Below are 18496 nucleotides of genomic sequence, written 5' to 3'. Positions count from 1 at the left end.
ACGGGGAGAGTGCGCCCGTTTGGGACACTCGGTATCCTTCCGATGACCTGCCCCACTTGGCGTCGTGCATGTCCCCTTCGTCTCTGGCCGCTCTCCTTGTCTGACTTGTAAGAGGGCCATGTCACTCTCTTCTACGTCTGGGATTTGCAGGAATCACCTTTCTGTGTCCGTCCTCCGTGCGCCTTTGAATTCAAAGTGCGCCCGTGTGCACAGCACAGAGTGTGCCCGCTTCCTGTCTGATGGGACGCAGAAGAAACAAAGGTTCTAGGCCAGGTTGCGGGGCAGAGGACACCTGCTCCGGGCTCTCCCACAGCCACTGCCTGCTGTTAGGGCACTGAAGGCACAGGTCACGGGTCGGGAGAAAGGACTTGTTCCAAAGTATAAAAAGACCTCTCGATACTCCACATGTGAACAAACAGCCCTACTGAAAACCAGGCAGACGCCACCAGAGACCACGCACAGACGGCAGCCAAGCGTGTGAGCAGGTGCTCAGCGGCGTCGGTCGTTAAGGAGCCGCACATCACAGCCCCAAGATACCACGAGGCCCCTGACGACACCACAGGCTGGCCAGGATGTGGGGCCGCAGGAACTCACGTCTGCTGGCGGGGACGCGGAACGGTGTGCCACGTGGGAGGATAGTGGTGGTTTCTTAGTGAAACGTGCCATCTGACCTCTCGGTGCTGACCCAGAGGAGTAGCACACACATCGACAGGAAACCCGCTCCGGAGGCTGTGACAGCCTTCTCCACAGCTGCCGAAACCTGGGAGCGACCAAGGTGTCCGGTGGCGGCCCAGCCACACAACGGAGCATTATTCAGCAGTGGAAAGAAACGAGCTCCAGGCCACAAAGAGCCATGGAGGGACCTTAAGAGCAAAGTCCTGGTTGAAAAAAGCCTGTCGCAAAGGCCACACACCCTATGGTTCCAGCTCGGTGACGTTCTGGAAAAGGCAAAACTCTGGTGACGGTGACAGTAACAGCAATGGTTGCTGAGGGGACGGGGAAGGAGGGAGGGACAGGCGATGCAGGCACTCCGTATGGCCCTGTGGTCGTGGCTACATGTCATTTCTCATTTGTCCAAGCCACAGGAAGTGCAGACTGGGGCCACCCTCAGGTGAGCTGTGGACCCTGGGTGAGCGGTCACGCAGCTCGGAGCAGGTCACACACATGTCCCCGGCAGTGGCTGCAGCGCCTGCCCCTCCACTCCCTGCATCCACAGCACCTTCCGTCCCTGCACCCCGCACTCCCTCTCCGCCCCCGCCTAGCCACTGGCCATCCGGCGATGCTGTGTCCTGCTTCGTCACTGTGCTCAGAGCTGCTTAAAGCAGGGACTGCCGAGTCCTCGCAGGCGGTGGTGGCAGCGCGATGGGGCGTCACGAACTGGGGTCTCTGCGGGCCTGCCCCGAGCGGGGAGGGAGGCGGGCGGGGGCTGATGGGAGTCCTTGCGGGCTGTGCGTGGGCGTCGTCACCAGCAGCCGCGCTGCCGTCTCCCCGCCGTGGCCTGTGTTCCTTGGACTCTGCACTGATGGGCCAGGGCCGTCGCTTCCTCCCCGACCTTCTGCCCATCCTGCTGTCTCTACCTGGTGACTGGTCACTGGCCAGTTTCCAGCCAGTCCCCTAAACCAGTAATTAGGCAGCAAAGGCAAGCAGCGGCCCGCTGTCCTAAGTCCCACGGGCCGGACGACTCGCAGGAGCCAGACGCCTCAGCGTGTCGCATGATTTCACTCAGGACCAGAAGGCACGTCTGAGTCAGCGCTTCTGCCGCAGCCTCCAGGACAGTGGCGCCCAGCCCGTGAGGTCCACCCGGCGTGGAGGAAGTGAGTGTCTGCAGCGTGTTTAGTGAAACAGTTCCGTTTACAAACATTTCGAATTCCTAACATTTGGGTAAAGTGACCCAAAGAGGCGCAGGACGGAGGAGCAGCCGCCGCTCAGAGGCCGCCACGGGCCGGGCCGTCCCCGCCGTGCACACGGCGCTCAGCGCCATGCGCCTGCCTCACAGCCAAGGCTGCCGCGGGCACGTACCGTTCGTGAGGCTGAAACTGCACCGTTCGTCTTGGAAATCGTGACTGCTAACGGCAACAAAAAAGGATACATTTTTCTTAACAACACACAGTTTGGATGTTTTAAAAAGGCTCCATAGACGCTAACGCTTCTCCTTGGTGTCACAGTGGCGTGTTGACTGAAGTCTCTGGGGCCCGCACCCCTTTGTTCTGGGCAACATGTTTTCATCTCTTTGGAACAGAATCTCACGGTCCCTGCTCTCTGCTGCCCCACAGACGGAGAGCAAACAAGTCCTTGATCGACAGGGCCCTTTTCATGAGGCAAATCACCTGGCTCCCAGGAAGTGTGTGCCAGTGTCCGACTCACCCGTTGGCAGTGACAGCCACGTCAGAGTCGCTCTGCCCTGCGTGGCCGTGGCCAGCGGGGTCTCCAGCGCTGTGGTGACCACACACACTTCTTTCTGTCCTTTCTTTTCTCTGTCTCTTCTTTGACACAGGAGTTTTTATACAAAAACGTTCACAGAAGCATTTTTTCGTGGTGGAAATAAGACTGGAAACGACTCCATTATGCCACGACGGGAGGAGGGCCCGGCGCGTTTGGCGTGTCCCCAAGTGGAAGGTTAACCCGACAGGGATTAGCTACAGCAGCCACAGCGGATGGGTCGCTTGTAGAAGCATACGACTTGAATTTAAAGACTTAGCTGCTTTGCTTTTGGTATCGTTTTTGTAAAACTCAAAAACAAGCATAACTAAACAGCGTGCGTTTTAGGGAGACACAAGCATGAGTTACAATTATTTTTTAAAAGCGAGGGGATAGAAGCACAGAACTAATGACCCTGGCTTCAGGAGGGGAGGCTTGGGGGGATGGGGTTGTGGGCGGCAGAGCCCCTTGAACACAGTTGATAGTTTTCTGCTGCTAATGAGGAGTAGGGGTTCATGACGCACACATGTGACGTGTGCATTGCACGCACACTCGCTCACACACCCACACACTCATTCACACTGAATTAAACGCGTCTGAGATCCAGCAGCAAGACCAGCATGACAGCCGCACAGGCCACTCCCACTCCCGTGAGGCTGTGTGACGCCACCCAGGGAGCAGTTCCTCTCAATGAACCAAATGAGGGTCTCGGACGTCTCAGCCACCTGCTGCCTGCTAATGTCTGCTTCTAGTTGGACACAGAGTCATCCGTCAAGCAGCAGTCAGTATACACTGTTGTGGTAAATATACAATAAAATAAACGTAATTAAACATAAATTTAAAATGAAATGAAATATGTAACAAAAATAGGTTTAAACACCTAACTTGTGAGCCATCAGCATCAGACGTAGATGTCACTTCCCGCTTCATGCATTTCAGCAGCCGGATCATCACAGACACATTGCTTATCGGAGGTATGAGTCACAGGTAATAACCGCGCACAGACAATTCCTATCTTAAACGCCAAAGTGAATCCCAAGTCGGTCGGTATTTCATAAAACCCATTCAGCAGAGAAAATGAATGAATCACAGCCACATCCCCAAACACAATATGGGATGGAAAAGCAAACTGCAGAGGATACGCAGAGCGGCGCCATTCATAAAAGTTCACGGGATGCACGGGATCCCTTAATGTTCGTAAAGACCACGCGTCCATGTGACAGAGGCCACCGACGTTACTGGGGACAGTGGACCCAAGTCCCAGCCATCAGTTACCTCTGGAGGAAAGGGGAGGAGAGCACGGAGCCACGGGCAAGGGCGGCTCTGGTTATCACGTCTTTTTTACGCTGGACGCTGGGCAGCGGCGGTGAATATATATTTTCCGTATGTGAAATGTTCAATAGTGAAAAATAACAAAACTTTAGAAGAATCCCTGAGCATTTAATAAATAATTTTTGCGTAATGAAACCTTTCTAAGCATGTCACAAAAATTTATGTGGAAATACTGATAAATTTGATTACATAAAATATTTAAATGCCCATCTTGCAAAAAAAGCATAAAGTCAAGGTAACGAATGGGGAAATATTTGCAATGCATGGGGGCAGATAAAGGCTAATTTCCTTAGTGAGCAAACGGCTATAAATCAAAAGTCTTCAGCAAGAACAGCACGACATAGTAACGGCAGAGCCTGTGAGCGGGATCGTGAAGACGAGAAATGCGAGAGGCCAGGAAGAGCGCGCACGGGTTCACCCCACACGCACACGGACAGCGAAGCGAAGCTGTTTGCGCTCAGAGGACGCGGAGCGAAAACCCGCTGTCTCAAATGCCACCGGCGAACCGGACACAGGAATAGCCGTGACCTGTACGGGGCACGCGGCCTTGACCTGTGACGCAGCCTCGAGGAATCAAGTTCGCAGCTGCACTCGAAGGTATGGAGAGATCCGCGCCTAGGCTCTTAGCGCGACACCGTTTACAAAGCAGCTGGAAAGGAGCACAGCGGCTGCCACGGGCGCCTGACAGGTATCGGTGGCGTCAGTTTGAGAAGCTGCAAGAGTTAAAAGAATCAGCAATACAGACCGTTGTTCACGTTAGTCAAGTTCCAAGGGAGGTTGCAGAACACTGTGGAGAGCAGTCTTGCCGCACTTAAACTTGTGCGTCCTTCCAGAAACGTTCATTTATACGTGAAGGTTGCGAAAGGGCGCAGGGAACGAGCGGAGGTCACCGCTAGAGAGGGAGCGGAGGTCACCGCTGGCCAGGGACAGGACAGGGCCCAGCAGAGGACGGCGAGGACTTTACCGTTCACTTACACTCAGCCATACGGTTTGAAAAAAATACCGGCTTTTATAATAAAGACGTGAAAATTAGTTAATAGAAGGTGACGATTTAAAACAATAAATTTCATAATTTAATACCATTTACTTAGAATTGCTCACGGAGTAATTAGTAATTGTTTAACTGCAATAAAGGAGAGGACGTATCGCTAAACCTTCAGCTTTAAGGATTTTAAAGGACCACAGGCTTGCAGTGACGTGCTGGCGTCCACGTGTGGCTGACAAGCACCGCTCCTGACACCTGAGCACCCCTGGCGGGGCCATGGCCTCCTGCCCCGGGTGAGGCGTGTTCAGGAACAGCCTGCGGAAGGGAGGCGGGCCTTCCGCTCACGCACGCGTGCAGACGTTTCCACGGCTGCGCCCGCACGTCCCGCCTGTCGGGGGAGGGAGCCCGGGTCCTGCAGGCGCTTTGCAGGAAGGCGATGAGCAGGCGTCTCCGCTGGGGTTCATGCTCCCGGGGGCGGAAGCCACGCACAGTGCCCTCTGGTCCCCTCCGGGTCCTGCTCGGCTGCCTCCGTCAATGCTGCCCGCGGCACAGCCCAATGAAGCCGGTGACCTGTTTCTGTTTTTAAATGTTTAACGTACTCTGACAGATAAAGTGGATCGTAGTAAATAAATGATCTGAAACCTATGTCTTTCTTTGAAATGAGAACCTGGCCTTGACTATGGTCCTTCGAGAGAAAGGAGGGCTGCTTCCATCAGGGGCGCCCTGCGTGCCGGCTCGGTGGAGGCACCAAGCGCATTCCGGCCTCGGATGGCTGGGCGGGGGCGGTCCAGGCAGGGAGACGCTCGCACCGGGGCCCAGTCCCCACGCGGCCTCCTCAGGCTGGCTCGCCCAACACCGGGGCCGTCGCCGTGGGGCTGCCTGGCGCAGGTGCGCGGGCCCCGATGCGGGCGGAGATGGCAAGTGCGAGCCACATGCTGCGGCCGCCTCCCTCCGCGTGGTTTATTAGGGTCCAGGCTGCGCTCCCAAGGGACTCAGACTCCCAAGTGTCCTGGCCCCACTAGGCTGGCCATTCCCGGCTGACGTTGCAGGTGAGGTTGTCCCTCGTCACAGGCGCGTCCCCTCCAGGGGTTCCTCCTCAGGCCCCCCGGGCACTTCCCAGAGACCTTGAGCATCACAGCTGGGCAGGGGTTGGGCTACCACCAGATGGTGGGCAGAGGTCAAGGGCGCCACACGTCAGGTAGAGTCCAGGACTGCCATCTCGCCCAGTGGGTGGCCGCCAGTGCCCCGCGTGCCATGGTGGATGGAGCAGCCCCGGAGGGGCTTGCCTCTAGCGGGGGCCCTCGGAGGCTGCCACTCGCCCCCCGTGGCCTGCCATGCCCCTCTCTGCCATGGAGCACCCCAAGGATGCTGTGGGGTACAGGCCCCCAATAGCCGGAAGCTGCGGAGCTGGAGACCAGTTTGGAAAGCTGAGGACTCTGCCTCGCTGTCCCAGGATGCACATGAGAAGCAGGGAAGGTTCTGGCCCCCGTGGACCGGGCAGTCCGTGGGGCCAGGGGGCACAAAAGAGAGAGAGCATTCGTCCCTAGTGTCCTATGGTATCACCGTTTCATTATTTTAATGACTCACCGTACATCAACTTTGTATCAGAAATTTAAACAGTAACTTTTGATCCTTGGGAAATAAAAAACATTTCAGCTCAAAAGACAAGACCTCAGAACCCACTATATTAAAATAAATTTCATTTTTTGCTTCTTTGTTGGTGAGGCCTTGGGCCCTGTGCCTAGAAGGCAGTGCAGGTGACAGCGTCCGCCTTCCCCGATAGTCATGCAGATAACGCGGTGGCCGGAGTGTGGTCAGCGCCGTCGCTCGCTGAGCTGGGAGCATTGCGGGAGAGGAGCAGCGCGGAGCCAGAGCATTGGTGCGCGGTGACTTCCCAGGCTGCGCCGAACCTTCCCCTGTGAGGGTCGAGGGTCAAGGTGGCCCTGCCCAGTTAAAGGCTCACGTGGCCCCTCGTGTCCCCGGGACAGGGGCAGTATGCCAACAAGGAAACCATCTCCCACTGTGCTGGGGAGATGATTCATCCTGCTCTGTCCATGGGAGCCTTTGCTGAAGCCTTTTTACCTGTCCAGGTAACACGCTCCACCTGCTTGTTACCGGGGCTGGACACAGAAGCGTCGGAAACCATGGAGCTCGCCCTCCCCTCCCTCCTTCAACAGCTGGTGCACCTTTACATTTTTTCTTTCTAAACAATACAACTAGTTTTTGTTACAAAAGATTCTAAAAGAAGTAGACGTGATGCCCTCGGCCCACATGCAGGCCCTCGCCGGCCTGGTATGGACCCTTCGGTGCCGTGCGCGGCCCGCTCGCCCATGGGCTCCGCGGGTCCTCATTACGGGGGAGGCAGCGGCACTGGGGACGTGGCGCTTCCCACACACAGCTTTTCCATCTCTCCCCCGAGGATGGGACCATGTTCCGTGTGTGGGTCTGAGTCTCGCATCTTTAAAATCACAGCCCCTGGCATCTGTCCCTGTCATTGCTTATAAAGGGCTGGTCTTTTCACAGCTGCGTGGGGTCCTCGAATATGGGCACGCGGTTCTCACTTTGCTTGATGTGTCCCTTATGTTGGGTGTATGAGGACCCAGGACAGGCCGTGGCAGTGCACGTGGGCTGCCTGGGCCTGCCGTGGGGCCCAGGCCCCTTCCGTCGCACAGGTCTGCTGTCCCTCTGCTCCTGTCCTCCACGCGGCCGAAGGCGGCCTGCCATGTCCACGTTCCCTCCAGGGGGAAGGAAAGATGGAAGGCATGAGCCTAGGGCAGCACTGCCTCTGACTCTGCCCCACTGGACAGAATTGGGCAGCAAGATCAGACTTCGGTGCGGAGAAGCTGGGACACGTGCTGCCTAAGACTTCTGCTGACACTGAGGAGGGAGAAATAGGTATGAGACTGGGAGTCTCTCCCGCAGGGGCGTGGAGATGGCGTGCAGCTTCCTGTGAGTCAGCTGTCTCTGCACGTGCATCTCCAGATACCAACCTGAGTACGTCTGTAGGATGGACGTTTAGTGTTTACAAGTATGGCCAGGTTGCCTTCCAGAGAAGCTTCCTTAGTTCACGTCCCTCCGAGGATGAACCAGCCTCCCCTCTCCCCCCCGAACAGATCCTTGTCGACATGGATTACTCATCTTTCATATTTCTTTCCAGGTTGCTGGACGAAAGTAGGTAGGTGGGTGGGTAGGTAGGTGGATGGATGATTCTCATTGTAATTTGTATTTTCGTGATCGATGGAGACTGTGGAACTCATTTCGTGATCATCCATCCTTCGCTTCTGTGGATTGCCTCTTTGTATCTTGTTTGTTTCTTGTTATTTTGTGTTTTGTTGATCTGAAACAACAGTTTACATACACATTCTAAATATAAACACACACACACCCCTGCCCCGGTCACGTATGTCATACCTACTTTATCCTTAAATTTCTTGTCACTGGTATGTGTTTTTATCCAAATTATATCATTTTTATGCTCTTACATTTTTCATTAAGGCTTCTAGGTTTCGGGACTTTTTAAAGAAGACCTTTCTTACACCAAAATAAATAAATCATCTATTCTCCTTTTATTTTTAGTTTTAAAAATCTATCCTGATGTTTTGTGTGTAGGTCTCAGATAGCACTGAGGAGTGGTTCAGTGTTACCATATCACTTACTGAATCATTCATTCTCTCTTCACTGCTTTAAAATGCCACTTTCATTACAATTACACACGTGGGTCGCTTCATGGACTTTCCTGGTTTTTTTTGTCTGTCTCACCCTCCCTTGTTCCGTCCTGTAATTACTGTGGAGTTGCAGTATACTTAACATAGGTAGTGCGAGTCCTCCCCATTGTTCTTTATTAAAAAATTATTATTTTTTTGCTATTCTGGTGCCTCTCTCTTCCGCACTAACTATAGAACCAGCTGGCCAAACTCCATTAAACCTGCTGGTGTCGTGATGGGCTCGCGTCCACTTTGTAGCTTCATCACAGAAGAGACGACATCTTTAGAATTTTTCGCTGGCTTTATACGGAGAGCACCTCCCCACATGTCCTCGTGCACGGTGCAGTGGTGACAGACAGGCCACCAAACGAGGACGGTTCATTTTTTTTGTTCAGCAGCATGAAATGGCACAGCCTGGGGAGAGGGTGGTGCCTCCTCAGGGGATGGCCACAGGCCCACGCACCCCTGTGTCATCCACACAGCCTTATCCCTTCTGGGGGGTGACTCACCCCTGACGTGTTGCTGTGCATGCGGAGAAGGCCTCTGCCACCCGGTGCCCTGACGACAGACGTCCCCGGGCTGGTTCAGGCCTCCGTCGTCTGGCCCTTTCCGCTGCTGCCTTGCAGACGGTCCGGTCGGCAGCCGGAACAGCCCCCTTCGCTGTGAGGGACGGTCGGCTTCTGCCAGTTCCACCTCTGTGGGAGCTCGCAGGAGAGTGAGGAGGCCATGCTTTCAGTGCAGAATTGCTTAAAAATGTCCCCTGTGGGCAAGCGCCGGCAGGCTCCCTAGGACGCGAAGGGCGCCTTCCATGTCCCCAGAACGTCCAAGTGTCTCAGCACTGACGTGCAGTGTGTCAGGAAGGACGCACACCGCTCCACGCGTTTGTGTTCGTAGGTCGCTGTTCTGTGATTCGAAAAAGAGCTACAGGGCCAGGGTGATGCTCCCTGGGTGCACACGTCTGGGTTTTTAATGACGTGCTCTGGGTGTCCACGGGAGGAGGGGACCAGGGGACGTGCAGGCGCTCTTTGGAGCTCCTCTGTGAGCGGGATGCGTGGCGTTGTGTGACCCTGGGGAGGTTACAGAGCCAGCTGGGAGCTGCACATCCTTTGCGTTGGTGGGCGAAAGCCGTGCTTTGGTTGCAGGGGCGGGAGGCCCTGCGGTGGCCCGCGGGAGGGATAGCCCGCAGCAGCGGGAGTGAGCTGCTCCAGGAGGCAGCGAGCCGCTGGCCAGGGCGACAAGCGCAGAGCAGCTTTGAGGCTGGGGATCGAACTGGGACAGCCCTCCAGGACTGGCCATCCTGGGTCAGGCGGCACGTGGGCAGGTGGTGGTTAGGACAGCGTGTGCACCACAGCTCAGGGGCTCCCGCAGCCAGGCTCCCGCTGGACCCGCCCCTCCCCGCAGGCAGCGCTGCGGGTGGCACACCCTCCTGGGTCCCAGGAGTAAACGCGCACACTGTCTTGTCTTCCAGAACTACACCCAGTACATCCCTCTGTCTGTCTACGACCTGCAGACGTGGATGGGCAGCCCGTCCATATTCGTCTACGACTGCTCCAACGCCGGCCTCATCGTCAAGTCCTTCAAGCAGTTCGCCTTGCAGAGGGAGCAGGAGCTGGAGGTGAGGCTCCCCAGTGCCCACAGGGCTGCGCTTCGTGTCCCCCAGGGTGCCGGACCCCCGTGCTGCTCCCTCCCTTTCCCTGGGTGGAGCTTCGTCAGGTGCCGTGGTGGTCGAGGCAGAGGACCCGAGAAGCCCTCGGGGCAGGCGGGCGGGCTGCTGCTTCCTCTCACTTCACTCGTGTCATTTCTAATCTGAGCGTTAATGAACTGACGACGTTAACAGGTTATTTGTGCTCTGGTGGCCTGTTGAAATGAAGCAGACACATTTATTTTAGGCGCATTGGCCCCATATCTGGGCACAGTCTTTCGTTTCACTGCCATCTCTGTAACTGCCCCAATTTCATTTCCTTTTGTGTTTCAAAATAATAACAACAAAACTCAACTAAATAACAACTAAGCCAAACACAGGAGACAAACCGAAACGGTGCCACCGTTAGTGTCCGTGTCAGGAGCTAGAGACCAGTGTGGTGCTCTGATCACGAGGAGGCCTCCGACTTGGTTGTTCTAGTTAATATTTGATGTTTGAGTAAACGGTGCATTCTAAAGAGAAACCGCAGAGGCAGCTTCAGTTGCGAGGCCTCCGTCCCGTGGGCTGCACGGGAGTGGGGGGTAAACCCCCCGCAGCCCGAGGGGCTCACGACTCTCAGTGTAGAGGCACAAACGGCCCTGAGCACGCGTGTCCTCAAGCCGCACCGGGCCCTCCAGCGCGCGTGTGTCGGCATGGGTTTCACGTTTCATCAGCAGGCATTGCTGTCATGCGGTGTAACGTTTTATATTTATAAACTAAGTCCTTATACAGGACATTGCATGAGAGTGACTGATGAATAAGCCCTTTGCTCTTGAAAATGGAATCAAGTGCCACGAGTTATTATTATCACTGTTTTCGCGTTCTGTAATAAGAGGAGGGGAAGATCGAGTTTTGCGCTGTCAAATTTATACCTTGCTTTTAGGCATTTCACGTACGTTTACCCAAGGGATAGGTTATCTAATGAGCACTAAGAAACTCAAAGCACCAAGAGGTAATTTGCTTTTCCTCGCATCAGATAATAAATATTGCAAAAGAATTTTTTTTTTTTTTTTACATTTCTAATGTGTAAATAAAAACGCCAAAGAATCCTGCTGGATTTTTACACCCGATTTATGAGCTTCTGGGTGTGTGAGGGAAGACCAGAACACCAGCCTTACTTAATGAAGACGCCTTAGATGCGGCCCCTCACCCCCAGTTCCGGCAGAAGGCAAGCGTTTCTGTCTCATGCCTGCGGCTGACTGTTACTTCTCAGCTCGTCGAGGATCTGCTCCATTGGCATGTCATGTGCTCTCGCCATGTTGCCAAGGATTAATCAGCCCGAGAAGCTGTTCATTTCACAGAGTGCGACAAAAAAGAGAGATCAAATGCAAAATATGTGATCTGAAGGGTTACGTAGACGGCAATGCAAAATTATACCATCTGTCTTATCATTAGCTCTGCCTTTATCTTCTTTATTTTTAAATTACAGTGTAGATAGTCTTGCGTTTTTCCGTCACACTTACTATTATTGGCTGCTGTTCAGGCCTCTTGCATAAACAGCGGAAATTAAAATGATAAAATTGGCTCCCAGCTAAATCTTACTGCTCACGTTAGTCGTTTTATTATCTGTGTGGATACAGCAATCCTTTGTGGCCTCTTAGGTTTACTTTTGAAAAACATTTTCCCTCTCTACAGTGGCCAGATTCTTTGTAAATTTACAACATGCTTTAACACTTCTGTGGAGTAGGTGATAACATGTGAGCTGACAGAAGTTGACAGTTGAATTGTTTGCACCGGGGTTTGAAAAATAAAGGGCAAAAAACTGATTGAATATGATGCAGGAAAGTGGTTGCTTGGACCAAGAAGCATCCAGGTAACGGACCTCACCGGGACTAGGAGTGCATCCGTTTTAAGAGACGACCGGCAGCGTCCACGTCCTCAGGTGCCCGGGGTGTGGGGCGCGTGCGGGCCAGGCGGTCCCGCCATGGACCCAGGTCTCGGAGCGGTCCTGCAGGTGGAGGACAAGGCGCCTGCGGGGAGGCAGCATGCCTGTCACGCACGGAGGACCCTGCGTCATGGCTGCGATCCGCCTGTCTGTCACTCAGCCGTCCTCTCTGCACGTTCCACTGTGTCACGGTGCTTGGTAATTTGAAAATTAAGGGAAGTCTTCAAATTCCTCTGCTTTCGGTGTTCTTTCTAGGAGAAATGTTTTTATTTTTATCAAATGAGCACGTGCCACGATTCTAAAAATCCAGTAGTGCAGCGGGCTTGTAGTGAATGGCACAGGGCGCCCCCACGCCCGCCCGCTCCGCAGGGGTTCTGCTCCGGCGCCTCCACTGAGCGTTTCTGGAAGCGTGAGTGACGTGCTTGCACCGTTCCACCTTGGCTCACGAGCTTCAGGCCATCTGTGGGCTTCCCGCTGATGTCCAGGCCATCCAGGGCTGCCCTTAGTACGTCCCGCTTAGAGAGTCGGAGAAAGCGTGTGGGACTCTGACAGCGAGGGGGCGCGCTGCCTGGTTGTTTTAAATTGAGTGTGTTGTTGGCGTCAAAGGGTGAACTCTCGAGGGCGACTGAAGAGGGCGGGTCACAGCCACCCCTCCCCCGTCCCACGGCCACTCAGTCAGGTCCCTGCTGGGATTTTCGTCATCGCAGTCTTCAGTAATCCCGCCTGTTCTTAGTTCTGGTTTCGTCAGCACTCAGCGCTGTCTTGGTTTTCAGGCTCCCAGCTTCCCTGTGCTCTGTTTCGCCGCTGGCCCCCGTCACCAGCCGCGCCTGCTCTGCCGCTTGTGTCCGGTCTCTGCAGAATCGAGCCCCGTGCCTCGTGCGTGGGTCACTTCTAAGAAACGACAAGGCCTGAACTCAATGACGGCCAGTCGGTCTCGCTCACCGATGGCCGAGTAGGCCGCTGCCATCCCCATCCCCGTAACAGCTTTGTCTGTCTCTGTGCTTTCCTGGAGATTGCCTGTCCTCTTGAACTGGATCCCTAACATTCCCTCCGTTTCCGAGTGTGCGGGGGCGGCATCGGCTCGCAGAGTGAGCCCGAGCCCCAGCCCCAGCCCCAGCCGCAGCCGCAGCCCCAGCCCCTCCGGCCCGCTGTCGCTGCCTCCTGCAGACGGCTGTTCTGTGCTGTCCTGGGCGGCCCTGTCCCGCTCTCCTGGATGCACCCACGTTTCCAGACCCCCCTGCTCCCCCTCTGGTTTCCTCCTTCGTTCTGCTAGGCAGACCCCCAAGTCTCAACCTCAAGAAAGGATGGACGGGAGCAACTTTTCTCAGGCCCTGAGTGTTTGCATTTGGAGAGCTTTCAGCTGTGAGGAATGAAGACTCTTGGTTTCTAAACAAACAACAGTTTATCTTTTCGCCAAGGTCTTTGAGGCAGATGATGGACTTTTTTGGCAGTGCCCTTGGGGATCCCCCACCCTCAGTGTCCTTAACCGCTCGGTGCCCACCCTAGCTCCAGGCACCTCGTTGTCGCAGAGGCAGGATGAGGATGGGCGGGGCAGTGCTGGCCGTCAGTGTCTTCCCAGGAACGCAGATGCAGGCTTGCCTCACGTCGGATGAGATGGGCTAGCGTCAGGCCACGTGGCCACCCACCTGTAGCGGGGGCGGTGGCAGAATGGACCACACTTGGGAGAGTGCGTTGGGTCATGTGATGAGTGTCAGGCAGACCTGTGTGTGGAGTGTCTCGTTCCCGCCACGTGCATCACTGCTGGGTTGGGCATGGGATTTCAGGCTGTTTTCTCTTTCTGGCTCTTCATGGGGAGCAGCCGCTCGAGACATCCACCCCTCGGCCTCGCTGTGGCTGGGTCTAAGGGAGCAGGACCGCCACCCTTCGGCTAAAAGCCACGGGAGGAGCTTTGATGCTCGTAATACAGACTGCATGTTGAGAGTTGGAGAGAGAGAAACAGGATTCAAAGGTTTTTAGCAACGGCTTTGATCTCAGATATGAAGTCTTTGGTCTGTCTCTGGAAAGGAAGCGGACTCTTAAGCAGAGGGTTTGAGAGGCATTATTAAGGTTTTCCTGTTGGCTCTGCTCCCAGCGGGTCCCCCGGTTGGTCCCCGCCCTTTCTCTCCCAAGAGACGCAGGCACGACTTCACCCTTTCCTGGAGGCCAGCGAGCTGCTGCTGCTGGTGGCAGCAGTAATGCCCTTCCTTACGGGACCATGTTCCCGCGCCTCGGTGCCCGTGCTGAGCTCAGCATCCCCGGAGCAGCACGGGCAGCGGCAGGATGAGAACGGCCCCCAGCAGGGCGGTCCCCTCAGGCCGGGGACTCGCTCTCAGACAAGCAGTCCTCGTCCACTCAGCTCCCGGGTTGTAACTGAGATGGTCCGTAAACGCCCCCTGAGCGTGGAACCCTCCACGACCTTGGCGGGCAGTTTTTACGCACTCACTTCACGTCCTGTCTCATAATACCTCTTCTTCCCGTGTCATCCGCTCTCGTGAATCCGCTGTGGAAGCCGGTCAGGGAGGCCTCATCGGGGGTGACGCTCAGAAAATATCTACAGATTTGGTCCGATTAATAAACGCGCATCTGAGTAAACTGCCTTTACTCATCTTCTTTAGGTGTATCTGTGATTTACTGAACTTGTTTGATCTTTGATTGATTTGTATGAAATGTAAAAAGAAACAAAGAAAAAATTGTTAACCCAAATTCAGGAATATGAGACACCTATTTGCTGCCATTGTAAAACTGAGGGCTTCTTCAAAGTTAAATCTTAGAGTTTAATTCTTTTTTCTAATTTCATCTCTTTAAAAATATGCCAGAAATTGCTTAATATTCTGGGCACAGGTCATGGCCACCGCCATGGGGTGTGGTGCAGGGTGACCCTCTCCTTAGCCTTGCTTGCTGTCACAGGAGGGTCCCCCCGAGGCTGAGAGACTTCAGCCTCCCCCAGGCCGAGGCTAGAGGACACTGAGGTAGTGGCCAGATGTTCCCTCACGAAGACTCTGGTGGCACAAGGCAGCAGAGCGCCCGGCATCAGCCAGGAAGCAGCTGCACCAAACTGGCCGAACACGGGGCCGTGCTGGGAAGGGCAGGGGGCTCCACCAGCCCACCCGAGGGGAGGGACAGGTGGGACAGTGGCTTTCCCTAACACCGGCCAGTGCGGCTTGGCAGCGGGAGGGAGCAGGTGGCTACGGGCCAGAAAGGAAGGGGCTAAGCCGTGGTGTGTTCTTTAACTCGGGTCTTTCTGAAGCTGAGACGGTCCTCTCTGTCGGGTCCTCTCTGTCGGAGCATGAGCGGTGAGGACCTGCTTGACGCTTACCGAGCACTCGTGCTGTGGCTGTACCATGCCCCGTGTCAGGTGTCCACGGGGCAGTCACCAAGATATGTTCTGGCCCATGAAGCAAACTGTAAATTACAAGTGACCGAAACCACACAGACTGGCCTTGGGCCCTAGTGGAATCAACCAGAAGGCTGTAACAGACAATAGGAAAGCCTCAGGAAAAATGGGCCGAAGTCTCAAGGGAAATAAACACATCGAACTGAATTAAAGAGGAATACAGCATGTCCGTACTGATAATACGCAGCTAAAGGGATTGAAAGGGTCTGCAGCTCTAAGTGCTTACGCTGGAAAACAGGAAAAGCATCACGTTAGTAACAAGCTCTTACCTGTCCCAGTCTGTTTGAGCAGCTGTAACAAAACAGCACAGGCCGGGTGCTTGTCAACAGCAAACGTGCCGCTCGCCGTTCTGGAGCCTGGACGTCCGAGACCGAGGCGCAGACGCGGCCGGGCCAGCCCCCCTCCGCCCCGTCCCCCGCTCCACCACCACCCCCACGCCCCGCCGCAGCGCATGGCCGTCTGGCTCCGCCACGTGCTCGCAGGGCTGAGGGGCTGCTGGGGGCTCGCAGGCGCCCTCTGCCAGCACTGGTCTCATCAGGAGGGCTCCACCCACGGCCCGCCCACCCCAGGGGCCCGCCCTCCCAGCACACCCCCTTAGCGGCTCAGGATTTCAGCATGTGTGTTTTTGGGGGACACACACGTTAGGATCACAGCATTACTCCAGGAAACTGGAAAGGGAGAGTGAAGTGAACCCAAAGCGACCAGGAGAAAAAATGATGAGAAGAGCAGAGATCGTCGGGGTCGGAAACAGAAAAACAGCAGAGAGAAGTCGGTGGCCCAAAGGCGGATTCTCAGAAGTTACCAATAACGCGGATAAACCTCCAGCAAGACTCACAAACAGAACAGCAGCAGCAGCAGCAGCGCCCCACAGCCGTTAGGATAGTAAGGGGGTACGATGAGCAGCTCCACACAAAAATCCGACAACTTCAGAGAAACGGACCAGTCCCTCTAAAACCAAAGACTGCCAGATTCAGCCAAGGTCAGCTAGGTCACATGAACGGTGCTGAAGAACTTGAGTTTGGGTAAAAGTGACTGAAATGGGGATCTTCAGGTCCAGATAGTTTCGCTGGAAAATTCTACGAAACACTCGAAGAAGAGTTAATGCCAATTTCATACAGTCTCGCCCAGAAAACAGAAGGGGAGTGGGGGGAACCCTTCCCACTTTATGTGGTCGCGCTTACCCTGACACCAGAGTGGACACAGCACAAACGGAAGGAAACACTGCAGACTGCGGTTTCTCACACTCAGGTGCAAAGTCCTCAACGACACCTAATGGGGAATCCACGGTAGCAGCTCGTGGAGTTTTCCTCCCTGACCGCGTGGGCTTGTTCCAGGTACGGAGGTCTGGCCTGACAGTCAAGAAAGCAGTGCAACCCACCGTTCCGACAGGTCAAAGAAGGTCATCTGACCATGCCAACCGACACAAAAGCATTCGACAAAATCCGGCACCTTTCTTACAAGCCGGGGGCAGGGAGCCACTTCAGCATGGCGAGGTCACTTGGGAGGTGCCTCCTGCTGCCGGCAGGCTTAGTGGTAAGGACGGAGCTCTTCCCCCAAGGTCAGGACCACGGAGGGACATCTGCCTCCCTGCCCGTCCCCTCCCCCTGCATGTGTCCCCACAGCCTGGAGGCACTGGCCGGCGCAGCAGGCAGGAAAGGGGCATCAGACCCCAGGGTGACGAGGAGCCAAGCCACAGCGAGGCGCCCTTCGCATCCACCGCCGTGGCTAGAACGGCAAAGGCGGATGGAGGATCGTAAGTGTTGGCAAGGCCGCGGAGGATCAGGCTCTGGCACACTGCCGGCCGGAGGCGCGCCGGCGGCCACGGCGGAGCACTGTCTGGCCGTTCCGCAGGCAGGGACGGTTGCCACAGGACGCAGCGAGCCCACGCTTACACCCGAGATGGCGGAGGACGTATTCACGCGAAAGCTTGAGATGGCGGAGGACGTATTCACGCGAAAGCTTGAGATGGCGGAGGACGTATTCACGCGAAAGCTTGCACGCAGGTGTCTGTGACATGCTTCCCAGCAGCCAGACGGTGGAAAGTCTCTTCTCGATGTAAAAGGTCACAGAATTCTTGAGTGTCTCCTTAAGTTCTTTAGTCATTGCCTAATAGTGATTGGGGAGTGGGGTTTGGTTTTCACTTCTGATGAAGCATCTTCACTGAGTTGCAGAATGGTTTTAGAGCATTTTAGAAACTGTTCGGTTGCTAACGGCTAAATGGCTTTAAGACGTCGGCTGGTCGCTGTGGGCAGACTCAGGATAGTTGTGACGAACTGTTGCTGTGCAGGCTCTTTTGCTGCCCTTTGAAGGGCAGTGTTGGGCGCTTTCTCCGAATCATGATGAGTCTTCCAGCAGACGGACTGCTGCCCGCTTGGCTCCGATTTCATAGCTCCCAGTGGGTTTTTAAATTATTACTTCACATTTGATATATAAAATTACATAAATCATTTTTAAGTTACTGCTTCCACTTCGTGTCTGCTGTTTTGGGGGCAGTATCTGTCACAGGGTAGGTGCACCATGAATGTCTGTGAAACGAGCCGGGAAAGCAAGACGCCGGCTCCTTCGGAGAGGGCGGTCTCAGGACTTCGCAGACGCATCTGGTTAAGTAGGTGCTGAGTTAGAATAAAAGCGGCTTTAAGCCAGAGGTGGGATTATTACCGAGCAGACGTTTTCAGAAAGGCGCTTTCTGAAGTTACCAGCGCCTTCCTCTGTCGTCCAGCTGTGTCTTCTGCTATGTGGGGGGAGCAGGTACGCAAGGCTGAGCCAGTGATGCAGGTGCGTCCCTGCGCCCTGAAACGCAGCCCCTGCACCCCTAAACGCAGCGCCTGCTAGAGCGGGTGGCTCACAACCTTCTCACAGGCGCCGAGCTTCGCACCAGTGGGACGCGGAGCAGATGTCGCTCTTGGATCTGGTCGCCGTGTATCGCATCTGATGGCTCTTCTGGATCCTTCCCAAATCTTCCAGAAGGCTCCAGTGAGCTTTTGGAGATGGGTTTTTTCCCTGGTGTTTGAGTCTCTAGGTTTCCCAGGAGAACTCTCTCTGAGTACAAGTGCGTCTCGGGGTCGCCCATAAGCAGGAACAGCATCTCCCAGTGGGG

At 55.1% G+C, this 18496-nt stretch overlaps 1 protein-coding gene across 4 annotated transcripts in view; it reads left to right on the top strand.

Moving 5' to 3' along the window:
* Positions 1–18496, top strand: part of RPTOR (regulatory associated protein of MTOR complex 1) — a 207204-nt gene that overhangs the window by 89944 nt on the left and 98764 nt on the right. For all 4 annotated transcript variants that reach the window (XM_025047180.1, XM_015589729.2, XM_006912165.3 and 1 more), the window contains exon 5: positions 9908–10054. In XM_025047180.1, the coding sequence (XP_024902948.1) occupies positions 9908–10054 (147 nt within the window). The remainder of the gene's footprint in view (positions 1–9907; positions 10055–18496) is intronic.

The sequence above is a fragment of the Pteropus alecto genome, unplaced genomic scaffold, assembly GCF_000325575.1.
Source record: "Pteropus alecto unplaced genomic scaffold, ASM32557v1 scaffold134, whole genome shotgun sequence".
Taxonomy (NCBI): Eukaryota; Metazoa; Chordata; class Mammalia; order Chiroptera; family Pteropodidae; genus Pteropus; species Pteropus alecto.
The sequence above is the reverse complement of the archived record's forward strand: the minus strand, read 5'-3'. Positions and strand labels throughout refer to the sequence as shown.